This window comes from Sesamum indicum, linkage group LG3 (genome assembly GCF_026168435.1).
Source record: "Sesamum indicum cultivar Baizhima isolate 11 linkage group LG3, ASM2616843v1, whole genome shotgun sequence".
Taxonomy (NCBI): Eukaryota; Viridiplantae; Streptophyta; class Magnoliopsida; order Lamiales; family Pedaliaceae; genus Sesamum; species Sesamum indicum.
Genome location: NC_142659.1, coordinates 1,295,737 through 1,316,595, shown reverse-complemented (window position 1 = coordinate 1,316,595; position 20,859 = coordinate 1,295,737). Strand labels below are relative to the sequence as shown.

Genomic DNA, 20,859 nt, shown 5'->3' with positions numbered 1-20,859 from the left:
TTTTATTATCCTAAACCAACGCCCAAAGATGTTCTTTATGAGGAACAAGAGATAGTTGACCAAAACAGTTATAATGGCAAACAAATTTATGAATGGAATATTGATGGATTTATAGAAAGACAAATTTATAATACTATACATAGGATGATGATGTGTAGCACTATCTATAAAGAAAATAATAACCTCGATAAAGCTATTGTTAAAATGATTGTAGCAGGATTCACTGATCAATTAAAGGGATGGTGGAATAATTATCTTAATCAAACTGATAAAAATAAAATATTAAATACAACAAAAAGTGAAGATAATATCTCAGAAGAAAAAACAGTTTATACATTAGCTATCAATATTGTTGAAAATTTTACAGGTAGATGGTCTGGTAATATGAAAATATCCGAACATTATTACAGAATTTAAAATGTAAAACTTTAACTTTGTTTAGGTGGTATAAAGACGTCTTCTTCGGTATAGTTATGGAACTCTCAAAGTCAAATGATGCTCATTGAAAATTTAAATTCATAGATGGCCTCCCTCATCTCTTCGCAGAAAAAAGTTAGAGATACCTTGAGAAAAAGAGGGTTAATTGGAACTTGCATCCAAAAAGGGTTAAATTTATGCAATGAAATTAGACTGAACCGGCAAATTAAAAAATAAAATTTAACAGAGAAAAGTCAATTAGGACAATTTTGTGCTCAGTTTAGAATGGAAGTGAAACTATCCAATAGACCAAAAATACCTAAAAGAATAGAACTTCAGAAAATAAAGAAAAGAGGTATAAGAAGAAAAAATTAAGAAAAAAAATAAATAAAGAGAAAGATTTAACTACAAAAAATGTCTGGAAGGCTAAGAATAGGTGGCCAAAAAGCTAATTGAATTGGTGATTTTGGAAAACATATAGTAATATTTATGAATGTGATATTATCTTGATGAATGTATGTAAAATTATACAGACAAAGCAACTAGCAGCAGCTGCAGTGTTGAAGGATGAATAAAGATGCCAAACACAGGATGAAGTACTCGCAAGCAAAAATGTAATATTGTGAATTGCGTTTTATATGTTGGACACACGATTCTATAAGTTAGGCTGCTAGTAAAGAAGTCGCTTTTAGTAGAAAACGTTCTCGTGATTTTATTAGTTATTAAAGGCATGTTAGTTTTGTTAGTTAAAAACTGATAGCCTGTATATATATATGGGGTTAAAAGCAAAATACCCCCCTGTGTTATTGATAAAGAGCAAATTACCCCCTTGTGTTAAAAAAAAACGCAAAATACCTCCCTGTCAATTAAATACTGTAGCACACTGCCTCCCTACATGAATTAAATATTGGTGAGAAGGGTAAAAGACGAAAATACCCCTCCTTATATTTGAAAATGCTGACTTTAGTCAAACCTAGGGTTTTCATATTTTTGTTTCTAGCAAGAGAGAAAGAAGCGTGAGAGGCGACGGAGAGGCGACTGAGAGGCGACTAAATCCACTCAAATCCACCACCACCGCCGGCGAAATCCATTCAAACGTCGTTGCCCGCGACTGCAACAACGATTTTCGCTATCTCGAGGTCAGTTTTCTCTATTTCAAGCTCCGATTTCCCTTTCCCTTCGCCAAACGCCGTCGCTCAAAAAACAAAGAAGGGCTAGCAAAAATGATTTTATTGAATAGTGCATTTTATTTAATGGCATTAGACAACGGAAGAAATTTTAGAGGCCAACGAAAGTACACAAATATTGACTTTTAGATCAAGCATACCAAAGTCAGCAAATCTCTTCTTTGGTGCATGTAGAAATTCTGCATACTCAGACTGTCCCTCCGTTTTATGGAGTTGCAAAGAGAATCTTCAAGGGTCTTCCATATTTTTCTTCGCGTGAGATTTCTCATATGACCTGAAGGCCCCAGTTAGTTAGCAGAGGAGCATTAAACAGTCTAATACATAGACATGTATCCATTTAGTATAAATACATTATTTTATCTTCTCATCATGTATTCAAAATCCCCTTTATTGAGATCCCAGTAATCTCAATCCCATTACAGAGCATTTTGTGTCCGTGTTTTCTATTTATGAGGCTGCTCTTTTTTTTGTTTGTTCATTTTATTTAGTTTATTTGTGTTTTATTTGTTGTTAAATTCCCTGGCTAATTGTGTTGGCGTACCTAATTTTCAGTATTTTAGTTGTTAAATTGTGGGAATTGCTCTGTTAGTATTATGTTGTTTTAAAGATTGTGTCTTTCCCAAAGTACTAGAAAATGGAATGTGAAATTTGTTTGGGTCAAGGATAAAGAAATATTGGGTGTCAATTTTTCTGATTGTGAACTGCAGGGTTTATGTTTTGAGTTATTTGGTCAATCAAGATCTTGCACTGTTCCTGAAGCATTTGTTGTTTCTAATGTTCTTGTGGTGTTTATTAGTGACTTTACCTCGGCAAAAGATGAACTCAGAATTTTCTGCGTAATTTTTTGTTGTGATTTAAGTTGTTTTTCTTTCAATAACAGAAGTGTCTAGGTTTCTGTTCTTGATTTATCATAAATATTTTATACAATAACGGCTGATCCCTTTTACTTTATCTCGCAGTTCACAGTCTAGAGCGGATCTGCTGACACTTGGTTTGGCTGTGACCAATATTTTGAATGGTCTTGTGTGGGAAAAACTGACAAAGCATCTGATTTGGAAGCAGTTAAGGTAGGCATTTCTATCTATACTGTTTTTTTTTTTTTATTCCATTTTGTGGTCCCAAATGTGTTGGGTCTATTTTTTTAGTCAATATATACTTTGATTAAATAATGTTATGCTTTTATTGTTATGTACATGAAAAGCACCCTGTGTCAGGGTTTTGCTTCTTGCTGAAGCATTATTGAATGTTTTTTTATTGTTGGGAAGTTACTGTGCTTTATTGTTATGGTTTTGCTTCTTGCTGAAGCATATTTTTTTTGTGGTTTGTTTCATTTATGTGCAGATGTTTCAAACACATGACATAAATTTTTGGTGGGGTGGAAAATTTGTAAAACATCCTAAACTTAGTTATGTAGGAGGGCACAAGAAAGTATTTGAGAAATTAGATTTGGATTATTTGGGTTTATATGAATTAGGAGCAATGTATGAACAGTGCGGGGGGAAAAAGTCAGTGCTTAAATTTTATTATAAAGATCCCACTCTACCATTAGAATGGGGCATAAGACAAATTAAAGAAGAATGCCCTGATATTTGTTTGGTTGACCTACAAAATTGTCATAAAAACTTGGATGTTCCAGTAAATATTTATGTAGAGGAATAGGATGTTGAACCTATTCTAGTCGTAGATAGCCAAGGTAATCCAGTTGAAAAGGAGCAGGAAGAAGAAATTAGATGCTTGTTAGATAGAATAGATTTTGATGAATTGGATGGGGATGGGAATGAGAGTGAGGGTGATGGGAGAAAGGACTGTGAGGGGCAGGGGGTGGGGGGGGATGAGTGTGAGGGTGATGGGAGGAAGGACTGTGAGGGGCAGGGTATAGAGGGTCAGGGATTGGATGGGGTTGAGATTGAGAGTGTTGACTGTGAGGGGCAGGGGGGTGTGGCATTGGGGGATGATGTACCAATAACTGAAAATGTTGAAATTCCAATTCAAAACAATTCTGAAAAAATGACTGAAAAGGGAAAAAGAAAAATGTATGAAAGATTTTTGAATGAGTCCTCATCGGAATTTGACGATTCATCTGATGAGGATTATGTGCAAGGTAGTGAGGGGAGTGATAGTGAGGCCCCTAGTGTGGTTTTAGAAGATATTGAATGTGAATCTGATGATGATATTTTTCTGTCAAAAAATCCGACAAAAAAGACTTGATGAAAAAATTGAAAAGAGTGATGCATGACAAAAATAGAAAAAAATTGCCTGAAAGAGTTGAAACTGAAGTTGGAGAAAATGAATGGGCTAGTGATGATGGGAATGAGGATGATTTGGTTAGCTTAGAAGGTAGTGATGATAATGAAAATGAAAAGCACCCTGTTTTTAAAGAATCTGATTCAATGAAAAATGTAAATCTGGTAGTCGGGATGAAATTCCAAAATGCTGCACAGTTTAGGGTGGCTTTGAGGGACTGGTGCATACGGAATGGGGTAGATATTGAATTTTTAAAAAATGAAGCTGCAAGAGTGACTGCAAAATGTAAAGTGGAGGGTTGTGAATGGAGGATCCATGCCTCACCAATACAAGGTGGACCTACATTTCAAATTAAAACAATGAAGGACAAGCATACATGTGCAAGAACATATGAAAATAGGCTTGCCAATGCATCTTATCTTGCAAAAAGAATTGAAAATGCAATAAGAGATAATCCCACAATTCCTATTCAGCAATTGAAAAATAGAATTCGATCAAAATGCAATGTGGATGTGAGTAGATTTAAGGTGATGAGAGCCAAAAAAGAAGCTTTACAGAGAATCAGGGGGGATGATGCAAAGCAATACGAATTGTTGTGGGATTACTGTGAAACTGTCAGAAATTGTAATCCAGGGTCTAAGCTCATACTTAAAAAACTGGAAAATTCTGATCCCCCAGTTTTTGATAGAATGTATTTCAGTCTGCATGCTTTAAAGAAGGGGTTTATGGACGGGTGTAGGCCAATCATAGGTCTTGATGGTTGTTTCTTAAAAACTGTTTATGGGGGTCAATTGCTTGTGGCTGTGGGAAGGGATGGAAATGATAATATGTTCCCAATTGCGATGGCTGTAACACAAGTAGAAAATAGGGACACTTGGGGTTGGTTTGTGAGTGAACTTTTGGATGAAATAGGGGGTTTGGGCACCACAAAATACTCTTTTATTTCTGATAGACAAAAAGGTCTTGTTGAGGCCTTAAAAGATTTGGTGCCAGATGCTGAACATAGATTTTGTTTGAGACACATGTATGAAAATTTCAAAGTGAAATTCAAATCTGTTGAACTGAAAGAATACTTTTGGAGGGCAGCCTCAACTGCAAACAGAAGGGAATTTGAGGGTTTTATGAAAAAAATTGAAGAACTTGATCCAAAAATAAAAGTTGATGTGGAAACAGCTTCTGAATGGCTAAGAAAGATAAATCCACAACATTGGGCAAGATCACATTTTCCAGTTCATAGCAAATGTGATATTTTGGTGAATAACTTGTGCGAAAGCTTCAATAATTACATACTTGAGGCAAGGGACAAACCAATTATAAGTATGTTTGAGTGGATTAGAACAAAATTGATGTCTAGGTTGCAATTGAAAAGAGAGGGAATGGAGAAGTATGGAGGATCAATTTGCCCTAATATCCTAAAGAAGATAAACAAGCAACAACATGCTGCAAGAAATTGTTTCATTAGGTGGTGTGGTGGGGGAGAGTATGAAATTGACCACTTCTTGAACAAGTATGTGGTTGACTTAGAGAAGAAAACATGCAGTTGTGGCATGTTTCAATTGACAGGATACCCATGTTGTCATGCTTGTTCAGCAATTGTTTCAAAAAGGGCTAGAATGGATGATTATGTGGATGATTTTTATAAGAAGACAGTTTACCTCAAAGTGTATAATGACATGATACATGCTGTCCCTGGAGCACAAGATTACATAAAAACTAGTTTTCAGCCCTTTAAACCTCCTAAGATTAAAAAGAAAAGGGGCAGACCTAAGAAACTGAGGAGAAAGGGCCCTAATGAGCTGCAGTCAAACACATCAACGCGAAAAGGATTGACGCATACCTGCAGTAAATGCCTTCAAATAGGCCACAACAAGGGCAGCTGCAAGAATGAAATACATCCAAAGTCGAAGTTTTTCAAGGTTTGTGTAAGTTTTTTAATATGTCATATAATAATTTTAATTTGTTATGTAACAAAATTAATTTTTTTGCAGGTAAATGTTGCTGTTCCAGAAGAAATTCCACATGGATCTCAAGCCCCTCCCCCTTTAAGTCAGGAGCAACCAAGTAAAAAGGTAACATCAAGCATGCTCTATGAATTATGCTCTTTCTGTTTTATCCCTTCATTTTTTTTAAACTCATTTTTTTATCACAATTTGCAGGCTACATCAAAAGGAAAAAGAAAAGGCAGCAATGTAGTACAACCACCTGCACCTGCACCAGACTTTGCAACCCAGGTATGTTCTTCTTTATTAAAATACTTTTAAATCAACTTAGCTGCAGCTGCAAGAATGAAATACATCGAAAGTCGAAGTTTTTCAAGGTTTGTGTCAATTTTTTAATATGTCATATAATCTGTTATGTAACAAAATTAATTATTTTTCAGACAAATGTTGTTGTTCCAGTAGAAATCCCACATGGATCGCAAGCCCCCCCCACTTTAAGCCAGGAGCAACCAAGTAAAAAGGTAACATCAAGCATGTTCAATGAATTATGCTCTTTCTGTTTTATCCCTTCATCGTTTTTCTTAAACTCATTTTTTATCACAATTTGCAGGCTACATCAAAAGAAAAGAGAAAAAACAGCAATGTAGTACAACCACCTGCACCTGCACCTGACTTTGCAACCCAGGTATGTTCTTCTTTATTAAAATACTTTTTAACCAACCCAACTGTAGCAAATATTTTCTAAATTCAAATTTAATGTAGCAGCAGGTAGGCTATCAAGGCCCTAGAAATGCATCCTTGTTGGGGAATGATACTCCAGCAGCTTCTTCAATACCTGCAACTAGAAGATATAACAAGAGGCCAACTATTTCACAAGTTTTGGACAAGATGAAAGAGAGACAAAAGAGAAGACAACAAGAGTAGTTTAGACGGCATCTTCATCTTGTAAATGGCCTTTTTTTTTGGGTAAATGGCTTTTTTTTGGGTAAATGGCCTCCTTTTGTAAATGTGAAAAAAACTGTCTATAATATGGCACTCAGTTCCTTTTGTAATGTGGCAGTAACAAAAATATCAAGTTTCAATCCTTTCTAATGGAATTCAATTTTATGTTTATCAATTTTGTTTAGTGTTGATGTTTATTTTTTCTGTACATTTTCAACTTCTATTTCTGAAATTTAAGCATGAGGAATCCGGTCACAAAATGTCAAAAAAGTTAAAATACAGAATGAGGTAGATGACCTTGAGATTTCCTCTGTTTTAGAGAAAAAAAACGTGAGAAACAAGTGGAAGAAGGAGAAATTGCAATAACATATGAGCAAGTTGCTGCACTTTTATTTGAAAAAAATGCAGGGGGGTAATTTGCTCGTTACACTAACACAGGGGGGTATTTTGCACTTAATCTCTTTCATTTGATGAAAGAGGGGCAAAATTGTCAAAAAACAACATAAATATGGCCCCCAGTCGCAATATTGGCGCGTGCGCCACACCTTCCACTCGCAAGGGTCCAATTGCTCCAATAAAATTTTCACAGGGAGGTAATTTGGTATTTTTTATATCACAGGGGGGTATCATGCACATTGCCCATATCACAGGGGGGTGCGCTGCATTTTTCCCTATATATATGTATGACTTCTTCTTCATCAGTTGAGAAAACCAGAAATCATTGCTCTGTAAAATTGCTGTGCTACTTCAATCTTTCTGTAAAGAATTCGATTACTATTCATTCAATGATTAGTTCTACTCTTTCCTTGAATGCTTCCGTTGCAAATTTTACATGGTATTAGAGCCGTCATTGATGGTCTTTGATTTTTCCAAACAAGAAAAACCATAGTTTTCCACCTTCTTGATTGCAAGATTCTGGAAGATATTCAAGAATGGCAAAAGATCCCGAAGTTCTCAAATTGCAGCCCAGCGACAACCCTGGCTTGAGCCTGGTCACTACCCTTCTTGACGGATCAAACTTCTTATCGTGGAGCAGGTCAATAAAATTGGCTTTAAGAGCCAAAATGAAGCTGAGTTTTATAAACGAAGATGGGCAAAAACCAGAAAACACAAAAGAATTAGAGCAATGGATCAGGGTAGACTGCATGCTTAACTCATCAATTTTAAATTCCATTTCAAGAGACATAGTTGAAAGTTTCTTGTAGACAACACTTCAAGAGAATTGTGGCTTGAACTTGAAAACAGATTTGGACAAAGCAACGGTCCAATGGAATACCAGTTGAAGAGAGAACTTAGTTTGCTGTCACAAGGTTCTTTGACTGTTTCTGCATATTTTTCCAAGTTAAAGAGGTTGTGGGATGAGTTGGCTTGCATCACGCACACTCCAAAATGTACCTGTAGGGCGACAAAGGAGACTACAGATATCAAAAATTCAGATCAACTCATACAATTCGTCATGCAATTGAATGAGGTGTATGATCACATGAGGAATCAGACCCTCATGATAGAACCTTTGCCCAGTGTAAGAAAGGCGTATTCCATGATTCTTAGAGTGGAAAAACAAAGGGAAGTGAATGCAGGGCAACAATATACGCCTAAAAAATGTGGCTATGCAGGTTTACAAGAAACCAGAAATTCCAAGAACTTTTCAAAAGAAAAGGAGTTTTGTTGATAAAAGATCTCAAGTATGTAAAGAATGTGGCAAGTCAGGACATCTCAAGGAAGTATGCTTCGGAATACACAGGCATCCTGACTGGTACAAAACGCTTGTAGAACAAAGGAAAAGGAGTACCTCTGGATTCAACAAAGCTGCTGCTGTCATGGATGTGAAAGACAGTGTGAACAATGCAGTTGATGAGAAAGCTATAACTGAGGTCCTGAGGACAGAATTGCATAAAATACTTGGGGGACTGAAGACATAAATATTGGCATTAACTGATGAAAACAAGAATGATTTTTTAGGTAAAAGCAATGAACATGCATTCTCTAATTTTGGAATTTTTTTATGCCTAGATTATTGACAGTGGCACTACTACTCACATGTGCAATAATGACCTATTGCTAACCAATAAAAGAACTGGAATAATAAATACATTTATCCATCTTGCAGATGGAACAAAGCATGAGGTTAAAAGTTCAGGAGACATAAGACTGAACAACAGAGTTATCTTGAGAAACACTCTATATGTTCTTGACTTACAATTTAATCTCTTATTTGTTAGCAACTTATGTGCATCCTCAACTATTAAATTTGAATTTTTTGAATCTTGTTGTAGTATGTAGGACCACAAGACTAACGAAGTCATTGCAGTGGCCTGTTTAGTTGGAAAACTCTATATCTTGAGTAGACAGTCCTTTGGCAACAAATTCTCATGAAAATGTTCTTGCAGATTTCCTGAAGAGAGATGGATGCATCTAAAGCAAACTCCATCATGTTGAGACTCAGACACCTCCAGGAAAATCTCAAAGAACTTGACAGAAAGTTTGGACAGCTGGCGGGAAATGCCCAAGTTGTCGGACAAATTCAAAGAGCTGATCTAGACACAGTCCAGGTTGCAATAAGGAGTTCCTTATTAGCATCTATATCACTATGAAATGACTTACGAGAACCAATTCGGAAGGTATCACCTTCGGGGATGACTCACAAGTTGAGGGAGTATGACCTAAAATATGCCTTTAGAGTGCTGGGCTCTAGACCTATAGCGTTGGATTCAAGTACCGATTGCAAAAGGCCAGCACCAAACTCTGGTGAAATGGCAATAATTGAGTCACAGAAAGTGCAAACTCCTATAGGTTCAAGTCAACCGAGCACCTCTGGGGTTAAAGAGGGGGAGATTAGCCTTAGGCCAATGACATGAACCTCTAAAGTTAATACTAACGAATTGATATCTTCTTCTGATTGGCAGGACTATCAGCACATGTGGAAAAAATTAATTTCTCACAAAGAAGTAAACCCAAGCAAGACCATTATCAAAACATCCAGAAAATATAATAGGGTCTAGATGTTAGTAGGGTCTAAACCAGAAGATGTCCGAGAATAGTATGATTTTGGAGCTCTTGCTTCAGTTCATACTATGTCATCGAGTTTTTAAAAAATCTCAAAACTTTCGAAATAGATTAGTGGGGCGGTCTTTCATTCGTGGAAAAACAACCCCCACCTGAAAAGAGGTGATGTTTTGGAGATAAAATTCGTATTAGTTGCTCTAGAAACGACAAGAAAGGGTCTCATCCAACATTTCATTTCATGAAATTGCAGAGGCCAGACATGGTGGTTTTCAACAAGATCAAAGCTGCCTCAAAAGAAGCTCCCCTGGTATCGGCTATTACTGAAGACAATATCTCTATTAGAAGAATTTGGGGATCATAGGTCTGTTTCACGGAGATGACAAAGTCAAGTATCCATTCAATATCTTTTTCAACAAAGTGAATGGATCGTTCCTGTTAAATTCTATAACAGACTGAGTTCGCAGAAAGTTTATTCGAGAAAAAGAGGATGTTAATCGGGAAAAATAAGTTGTCAGGGACCGAAGCCACAAGGATGAACACGTGCAACATGTTGCATGTTGGGCAATGGCATAAGCATATATGCCCTTGCAGTGAAAAACAAGAGAAGCCCTTGTTCGGGACAAAAATTTGGGTCACACAAAATAAACCCGAACCAGACCAGGACAAGGGAAAAAAAAAACTTTTTACAGAAAAAAGTAAAAAATTAGAGAATATAAAAATTCAAGGAAAGGACTGTCGACAGAAAATAACAAAGGCCAACAGTCAACAAAGCAAGAAAGCCAACTGAAAATCACATGGCCGACAAGCCATTATAACCAATAGTTGGAAAGAACGCGACAATGACGAACGCAGTGATATCATTCGAAAGAGACAAGATGATGATGAAGGCAATGACGTCATCCAAAAACAAGTTTGGAGTCCGAATTTGAAGTCCGCGGACACCTATAAATAAAGATGCAATGAAGTAGAGGGAGATCATCAGAAATCTTCTCCTACTTTTCAAAGCATTAGAATTCTGAGTCTTTTCAATCTTTTATAGTATTTTAATCTTTTAGTTTATGAGGGTTTCCCTAACGAGTCAAGTCCTCTGTCATATGAGAGGTTAAACAGTTGTATCCTCCAATGGAGGAATAATATCTATGTAATATTCCCTATGTTTTTTCAATAAAAGTTAGGCTTCTGTTCAACTTGTTTATCCCAAATTCTATTAATTCCCTATATTGGAGTCTTTTTTACGCCCTAAGGTAGGAAACGAAATAGGGCTGTGCTATTCTGTTACTGAAGGAGCCAAGTGCCTGCGAACCATCTGCTGCGGTAGTGTGGTTGGAGAAAGTCCGTAAAATCGAGGACTTGGAATATCCGGAAACAGAGCGGTCAAAGCAAGATATGAATTTATAGGGTCTTAATTTATTTCGAAAGCATGTTGGACCGTTTTAAGAGCATGAAAATGGATTATTAATTAAGCTATTTCCTTTGAAAGGGTAAAATAGTCATAAAATAGACTGAAGGACCAGATTTACGCCAAATTAAAAGATAAAGGACTAAAACTAATATTATCAAAATTAGAGGACCAAAATTAGTTCGTGACAAAGATAAAGGACTAAAGCTTTCTTTAATCCCTATGATAAATATAAATAATACAATTAAATTTGATGTAATAAAAAAGTTGCATGGGGATGTCGATGTATGTCCGCATTCTGACCTACTAAAGATTTTGAGATTTTATAATGTTTTAGGCATGCTTGCTGCAGAAATTAAATTTTTCGAGGTAGGTCCCCAACCGTTCATTAAAAAATTAGGGATAACTAGAATGCCTTCATATGATATTTGGTTTAATTATATGTAGATTTATGTGATTTAAGAAATTATATTTAATATTTTTTATAATTAATTTTATTTAATAAATAGATCATTTTATTAGTCAAAATTCATTGAATTTATTGATTCTAGTAAAAAATTTGAATAAAAATCCATATTTACTCTCGCTTGACTTATTTCTGACCTATTACATGTCAAACAAATATTTCTAACAAACTACCCTGATAAATCTTTACACAATAATGTGTGTGAGGAGGTGTATTTTCATCCTTATAAGGATATTTTGGTAAGAAAAAATTTATTTGACCTGCAATAAATGAGTAATAAGTCAATCGGGATAAATATGAATGTCCATTCAACTCTTTGCTCATATTAGCAAATTCAATGAATTTTATCTGACTGAGTTGTGGTCGATTTATTAAACAGAAACAAACGTCAATGGTATTAAATGTAGTTTCTCAAATTATAAGGGGTCTATATATAATTTGACCATGAATATTGGCCTTTAGATCACCTGCAGAAACAACTGCTAACTAGTATTCATTATAATTTTTTGCCCTTAATTACTATGGTAATTAACCATGGTACGAAGTGATCTTCTTCCAATGAAAATCAATTAAAAATAATAATGATGGGAATATTTGGTACAAATATCTACTTATTTTTTTGTTTCAAAATTTTAAGCTAAAGAAGTAAATTTTTATTAAGAATAAATTAACCAAAATGTAAACATCAAAAACCACAAATGTTTGATGATTTTCCAGGCGTGCCACATACAGGTGGGGTGAAATATAATGATGATATTTTTGCCTCAATTTTTTTATTTTTTTATTTTTTGGTATTTCAATTCTAGATAAATCAACCCCACATTTGATCATATCATCATCCAATGCACTGACATCAACATAGCATGCATAACCAATGTTTATATTTCCTAATAACAAAGAAAACAAAAGAAAAAAATAATAAAAAAGAATTCCACCTAAATCCTAGAAAATTTCTCATGCACCCCTTTACTCTTTTTTTTTTTTTTAATCAAATTAGCAGTGGCCACCTCCAATTGCTGCACCGTCGGCTCTGCTGCCGTGCTCTGCCCTATTTCCGACGTGTGGTGAACGATTGAAAAATGACATTTTCAGCGTTTGGGAACTCGTCTGCCGCAAAACTCCTCAATCTCAAACCTAGCGGCTCAATTGCCTTCGACATCCCCCTCCAGAGCTGGTGACCAGCTGGACACGTCGTCGACACCGACAGCGCCCCAGGTCGAAAAATCTTGACAACTTTCTTTAGAACCTCAAGAATCTCCTCCTTGTCATCGTAAATTGAACCGACACACTCGAAGCTTGCATAGCTGAACCCATCCTCCGGAGTAACATGCACGGTCGAGTAACGATTTCCGTCAATTCCATTCATTGAATAACCACAAGGGTCGAATGCGTAATCACAAATAAGAGCATTCTTATTAACGCCTCTTATACCCGTTACCTCCGTCATCTCTCTCCCGGCCGAGTCACCGGTTTTCCCATCATTGAACCGGCGGAAGAACTTCTTGGCCAAGACCCGATCCAGCTCAGTCATGCAAATTTCCACCGTGTACAAATCGCCTGCGTCCATACCTACCATGCGCCCTTCATCACAAGCAGTGAAAACATGCCACTTGTAACAAAATTTGGAGTTCATGATTGAAGCCTTCTTACAGGAAAGATTATTGGGCAAATTTTCTTCCAAATAGACAACTTCTTCTTTGAAGCTTGTATGAGGGTAGGGTTGTGCACTCGGGAAAATGAAGCTGCCACGGGTGTACCTACACCCACATAAGGTGAGGCCCAACGTAAGACCATAGTCCACCAATGGACGGACGGATTTGAGCAACTGAGTGGTCCCACAAGTCTTGATGATGACTTTTGTAGGGTAAACAAAGAGACTCGATTCCGACAGCACATAAGAGTCAAAGTATTTGTTCCCCACAGCTGACACTACGGTGCACTGCACCGCATGCAGCACCTTCTCCAGTGAAAAGAAGTCCAGTCGCCGGAGGCCCTTTCCGGTGGCCGGATCATCGCCGGAGAAGTAGTGTAGCTCAAGCCTCTTCTCGAACCCTTCAAACCCGGAAACCGCCATTAAAAAGAAATATATATAAATGTAAACTATATATATATATATATAGCTCAAGAAAGAGTTGATACAAAGAGAATATGGAATATATCTTATTTAGTGTGTGTTGTGTGTGAAGGAAACTGAGGTGTTATGGCTGGTACAGGAGAGTCTGTATATATATATAATATATATAGGTGGGGAGGAAGGGGGGGGGGGGGGGTTAGGGGGGGCATGCTGGTGAGGCAACCAAAAGAATGATTGCAGGCATAATGAGTAGAAGATGATGGTCATTCTTGTGTGTTGTAAGATCTTTTGGAAGACAACACTATGATCCTAAATTCATAGCTACCTTCTTTCTTTTTTTTTTTTATTAAGAAAAATTCTTAAATATATCATTTCTTTTTGCTTAAAAAATTGTAGGGGTGATAATGGTCCTATTTAAATTAAATTTCGTAATTTGATCCTATATATAATTTTAAAAATTATGATAATTTTAATAATTTTCGACCAATTTGGCAGGAAAATCCACATGATCAGCCATATTAACACATAATTAGGACTTTTTGTGAATTTGATGATATAACAGTCTATTTTTTTTCTTATGAAATGATCTTGGCAAAAAGAAAATTACCATTTGATAAAATGGTAAGTTTTTCCAATTTGTAACTTTCATTTGCGAAGTCATAAAACATGTTGGACTGTAATGCCATCAAATTCGCCAGAAGCTTCAAATTTAGATGTTGACATGACTAATAATGTAGAATTATTTTGGTTAAAGGACTAAAATTACTATAATTTGAGTACGGAAATCCATGTTGATACATCTGAGTTTGAGGTCGTTGTGATCCCAAATAGTAGATTAACCCAAACTAAGTGATGAGATTTGAGAAAACGAGCAAATGTTAGATTAATTGAAAATTTTTAATGCTTAATTTAGTTCTGGCGCGAAATTGAGGGAAAGATAAAAAAAAGAATATTCTCTCAATAACAATATACGTTGGCCCCAAATAGTACTGGAATATTTATCGGACAAAGCTACATACATGTCGAAATCTTAATCCTCTGGGTGTTAAATGATCCCAAGTCTTCGAGCTAGGTACGATTCGATCAATATTTTATTCTGTCTGGATATTTGAAATCTTATAGGAGGTATATATTTTTGCCCTTTTGGTCACCTTCCTCATTAGAACCCATGCACCACATGCAAATACTCTAACTAATATATTAGTAAATTATGTAAAATATCTTTAAAAATATAGGTTAATTATAACGAACTTTCTTAATATTTATTATAATTATAAATACTCCTCATTATTTGAAAAATTATAAATATTTCCATGAAATTAGCGGCCCATCTCACAAATACTGTGTCGTAATAGCTCATTAGAGGAGATATTTGTTAGACGATTGTTAATTTCAAAAGAATATTTATAAATTTTTAAACAACTAAAAAATATTTATAATTATAATAAATTTAAGAAGTGAACATTGTAATTTACCCAGCTATCATACATTTAGTAACATAATAATCATAGACTTAGATGCTTCAATGCATGACATCAATAATTGGAGCTCCTAAGGAGAGGCAGACTTATTATTAGTTATTTGTACATAAGGGGTGCTAAGGGGAACACACACAAACACATTTATGTGTGTGTATCTATTGTGTATATGCATATATTTATGTGTATTTATATATAAATACGTATTATATACCATATCATAAATATTAGATTTTTAATTACTAGTATTTGTTAATTTACAATGTGAGGTGATTGCCACGTGCCAAGTATGTGCTTTTTCCTGACGAAATCGGCATATTTTTACAGAAATCGGATCAAATGTATGATTACATGCATTGACACCCTCCTAAGGTTAGGTCAAAATACAGAAACATCCCCTACTTTTTGTAAAATATTTATAGCTACACCTCCCTGAGATTATAATTGTAATTACAACTACACCCCCTATTTAGATACAAAAGTTACACAAACACCCCTTTAAAAACATTACACTAACACCCCTCAGGGGTATAGCTATAATTTTGTAAAATACAGATGGTGATTGTGTGATTTTGTTTAATCTCATGGGGTGTAAATGTAAATTACCTTTTAAATTAGTGTTCTTGAATGCAAAATTAAAATTGAAGTAAACCAAAAGTATCATCCAGAACACTGTAGTTATAGGACAATAAATACATTTCTCCCAAAAATTAATATATATTTATATATATACATATATTAATTGTAATAAATGTTAGTTAGTCGAAACAAATTTAAATTCGTTTTTTACAGTTGAGATTAATCATAGATGGAGGAGTGAAAATTTAGTGTCTGAAAACAACTGGTAATTAATTTGAAAGGGACAACTACATATATCTATATATATGTCTTTACGACAGTGTACCAAAAGAATGTTAGTCGTGCCCAAAAATCATCAATTGTTTCCCAAAAACATTGAACAAATTTAATTCATTCTTTATTTTTCAGAAATAAAATAAAATATTAATCAGGCGTGGCAGCTAAAATAATTAGAACACGTATGAAGTGAAGTCATGCTTCATGCTTATTCTAATTAAATAAAAAGCTATTTATTTATGAAGATAATATATATATATATGTATAACTTTTTATTAAATGAAGAATATTTTTAATTGTATTTGTTGAAGGAATATTAATTAGGAGTTAGGTAGACTCAATTTATAATATAAAGTAATAATCGAGTTTAATTATTTGAATATATCTAATTAATTTATTACAATGCATTTATAAATTTGTATTTCTTCATTTATTTTGTTTGGTCTTATATATATATCCACGTAATTAATGTTAGCTATTTCAAAAGACAAATTTTAATAAATGTTATTCAAATATAAATCCTTTTATTTAAACACACTAAAAAAATATAACTTTTTGTTACGATAAATTAATTATCAAATAAAAAGTGAAAAAAAAAACATAGCAAATATTACTAATTAATTATGGCTATTAACCTGTTTTTTCAGATGAGGCTAAAACATCATGATCTATAATTAAAAGTCATGTCAAAAATTTTGGTCTTAGCTAAAATCATAACAAATATTAATTATTCATAATCAAAATTTTAGTTCTCACATTGATTTTGTTAGACAATAGTAGATAGTATTCATTTACGATAATTTTTAAGTCATAATCATTTATAATGTAGGAAATCTACGCACGTTGAATGAACATAGAGCAACATAAATATTTTATGGTTTGTAGGTTTTGTGACGGCAATATTAGACGTTTACGGCAAAATCTCTTTGTAAATAAATATGCAGTTGTACTTATTCATATATATTTATATATATAATTTTTTCATTATACAGAAAGGGCTCTTCAAGAAACGATATTATAAGGGTAAATTATACGGGTTTTCTTGAGATTCACTGTAGTTATAAATACGCTCTCATTATTTGAAAATTTATGAATGTTCTCTTCTGAAATTAAAGATCGTCCAACAAATACACTCCTACAATGAATAGTCACGAGGGGTATATGTTAGACGACCGTTAATTTTACGAGGGTAAGTTATAATTTTTTATAATAATAAAAATGTATTTGTAATTATGACAAATTTTAGTAAAATCGATTGTAATTTATCCTTATTAAAAAAAAATGATAAAACCCTACTATTCCCAACTATAAGACATCCACCCAAAAAATAAAAAAATAAAAAAATAAAAAAATAAAAAATAAAAATTCCCCTTACCTTCTAAGCTACTTTAATTCAACACCTAATAAAAAGAAAGACTCAACTCAATGACACATACATACAAGTACATATAGTCTCTAGTGAGTATGTATATCATGATATATACATACATATATATATACACACACACTAAAGTTTAAAAAAAATAAATAAAAAAATTAAAGAAAGTGAGTATGTAGGAAGAGTTGGGATAGACAATGATTTCAAATTGTGGGTGTTTAGAATCAAAGATTTTCTTTGCAGTTTGTATAGAAAAGAGGGAGAAAATGATATTCATAATGCATGTTGGCACACACTCAAATTATGACCACATTCCCCCCACCCCCCCACCCCCCATATGCTGCACGCCTACCACCAAACTTGCATACACAAAAAGACTCAGCAAACACACACACACATGTGGGTGTGTGTGTTTCTTGTGGGGTTTAGAAAGATATATATGGGTCAACTACTTAGAATTTCTTTTATTTTATAGTGTAAAGGTGAGTTTATTTTTGAGCCAAATCTTGCTTGGAAAGTGTAACAAAATCTCTACTTTTATATCTTACTACATCAAAAGGTGAGATGCAAGAGTTTTCCTTTTCCCCCAAATATTATTGGAAAGATTTTGAGTTTGGATTAGAATTGAAAATGAAATTACTTAATGCGTCGAGTGTTATTTTTCCGACTAATATGATATGCAGTGTCCCGTCTCGATTAAATTTGATATGCTTTGTTAGGAGAAAGGTCCCTCATCTTTTTTACAATATAAAACGGTAACATACTCAACATCATCAACCCTACAAAGAGGACTTGAGAAGGGGCACATGGATGGGCCCAGCCCCGTTTTTCAATAAACGGTAGCAAATGACACAACGTGCTTTGTCCTATCTTGACCATGAAAACTGTCTTGCTCAAGAAAGGTGACATTTAGGTCTATATAGCGCTCAAGTTTCTTATTTTCATCTGGCATAAGATGATCGCCCACTCACTATGCATAAGAACTAATCAACAATACCCTAATTTTATTATAGGAAAAAAAAAAAGTGATTTTAGTCATGCAAGTGAAGGAGTGATAATTTTGATTCTGTTCAAATTAAAATTCGCAATTTGGTCTTATAACTTTAAAAGTTATGATAATTTTAGTCCTTTCCGACCAATTTATTCAAACAATTCTAAGTCACCAGCCATATCAACATCTAAAATAGGATTTTTGATAAATTTGATGATACAACAGTCTTCCCTAAGACTATCCAACCCCCCCCCCCCACCCCCACCCCCCAATTTTAGTCCTTATTGATCAATTTGTTTAAAGAATTTTACATCATCACTTATGTCAGCACTTAAAATAAAATTTTTAATAAATTTGATGACACGACATTCCGCCCTAAAACTATCCATTACCCCTTTCCCCAAGAACATGGGCCGACAAATTGTGATGAAACTACACATGATGGAAGTATATATGTGCCCTACATCCATGGCAAGCAAGGGCCATAGCTACTCTAAACACATGAACCAAATTTGCAAACACAAAGTCCCCACCAAGGAACACATAGGGTGACACTTTGAGAGGGTTATAACTGACTTTTAGCCGCCATACATGCTTGCACGCGCACATGTCGTATATATACATATACACATACACATGTTTTGTGTGTAATTTTGAGCAATAAGAGAAGCACATTTGTGATACCTACTATACCATGCGCACAAGTATATATTTTGCATGCACGAATGGTGCCCTACCACTTTTAGTAATTGCACTTTTGCCCCTAAGTAATTAACTAATGAGATAATTACATGTAGACCCCCTATAGTTTGAAAAATTACATTCAATATTTTTTAAGTTTACTTTCATTAATAAGAAAATCCCACCGTTAGTCAAAATTCATCCATTCTTTTTATATCCCACGCACAAGCCCACTCGCACACGCTCTCAATGGGTTTTGAACCTAATTTTTTCACAATGAAATGTTGAGCCCCAAACCATAAGGGTGTCCCCTAAGGGACGTCAAAATTCATCAAATTTACTGATGTTAACAAAAAATAAATTAAAAAAAATCTATATTTATCCCCAATTAACTTTTCATCATCAAATTACCCTTATTCGTCTTCATGCATTAATGAATGTGAAGAGGTATACCTCTTCACTGTCATAGGAGCGGTTTAGTCGAAAACAAATTGTTTGGCGTGCCAAAAGTTAGTAATAAGTTAATCGATGATAAATATCAATTTTTATTCAATTTTTCTATAAATATCAACAAATTCAATGAATTTTGACTAATGGAGGGACTTATTATTTAGTCGAAAGCAAAACACAGGGGTGTTAAATATAATTTTTCAAACTATAGGAGATCTACGTGTAATTACATCAAATTTTTGAGGAAGGGAGTGTAATTATCCCTTAACTGATGTTAGGCATGTATGTATGGGCTTAATTACATTTTTGTCTTGTAATTATATCTTTTTGATATTTTAGTCTTGTAACTCGTAAACTGATCGTTCAGCTTTTTAATTTTATGATTTTTAGGATAAATTTAATTGGATTTTTCAAACTGGTCAGAAAATGGCACATATATGCTAGTCATGTACCTGTTAAATTTGGCAAAACGTATAATTGGCACATGCTATTTTCCGACCAATTTTAAAAATTTTCATTAATTTCATCTTAATTAAAATTGCTAAATAAAAAAAATGTGAAGGACCATTTCATAATTCTAACAAAATTAGAGGACTAATTAATTAAACTAATAAATAAATTTCTCAACTTACAACATGGTAACATTTTAATAAATTTATAATAAAATAGGTGCTATGTAACATGTCTGAACTCAATTGGTTGACATCATTTGACAATAGGCATCTAGGAGTTTTATCTTTTGGCAATTATTTGGTCTGCAGACAATTCTTCCCACCCCTTATCATAATCTCTCCCCCTAATATATGAAATTTTTTTGTCGAAATCAGATTTGGTCAAATCAAATTAATTATAAATTAAGTGTATTATATTTGTTATATAATTCATCGTTTTTTCTAAACGATACACTAATTACATTCCAAATATATTATATTTGCCATATAATTAATTCAAATTCAGTCGAATCAGATTTGAGCTAATATTTTTCTGTATGTGTAGAGATATTTACACTAGCTTTAAGTATACATATAAACAATCTTGTGAAAATAAATGGAAAAGAATATTCTAATTTACGATTTATGAATATAATTGCTTAAATTAATTTTATTTATAGTAAAAAATTTTAAGGTTTTCTCCACTATTTTTTGTTATTTATAAGTAAAAATTAGTTATTAAATTTTTAATTATGCCAAACGCTCCAATTTTAATTTAATTTTTTTTTTACTTTTCATTTTTATTTTTAAATATAGCGTTGTTTTAATATTATTTAATACACAATTTTTTTTTAATTTGTACCCATCGTAAAAGTATAAGTTATGCATAACGTTTCGTTCTGCGTGTGTGTATATATAAT

The 20,859-nt window shown here is 33.9% G+C and overlaps 1 protein-coding gene, 1 long non-coding RNA gene and 1 pseudogene across 5 annotated transcripts; 2 read left to right on the top strand and 1 right to left on the bottom strand.

Moving 5' to 3' along the window:
- Positions 1-1,187: 1,187 nt before the first annotated feature.
- Positions 1,188-3,437, top strand: LOC148788561 (uncharacterized). The gene is made up of 3 exons (XR_016064453.1): positions 1,188-1,556; positions 2,564-2,671; positions 2,946-3,437. It is a non-coding gene; the product is annotated as an uncharacterized LOC148788561 (long non-coding RNA).
- Positions 3,438-3,492: 55 nt separating this feature from the next.
- Positions 3,493-6,901, top strand: LOC105157067 (uncharacterized). 4 transcript variants are annotated; one of them, XM_088878253.1, is made up of 6 exons: positions 3,493-5,764; positions 5,837-5,917; positions 6,005-6,079; positions 6,229-6,309; positions 6,399-6,473; positions 6,554-6,901. In XM_088878253.1, the coding sequence occupies exons 1-6, from the start codon at positions 3,812-3,814 to the stop codon at positions 6,710-6,712; spliced, it is 2,424 nt and encodes an 807-aa protein (XP_088734379.1). In that variant the 5' UTR covers positions 3,493-3,811; the 3' UTR covers positions 6,713-6,901. The 4 variants fall into 4 exon arrangements, with proteins under 4 accessions (XP_088734379.1, XP_088734378.1, XP_088734381.1 ...); XM_088878252.1 differs by having other exon boundaries at positions 6,551-6,901; XM_088878255.1 differs by lacking the exons at positions 6,229-6,309; positions 6,399-6,473 and having other exon boundaries at positions 3,494-5,764.
- Positions 6,902-12,460: 5,559 nt separating this feature from the next.
- LOC105156957 (S-adenosylmethionine decarboxylase proenzyme 4 pseudogene) lies at positions 12,461-13,791 on the bottom strand (annotated as a pseudogene).
- Positions 13,792-20,859: the final 7,068 nt, after the last annotated feature.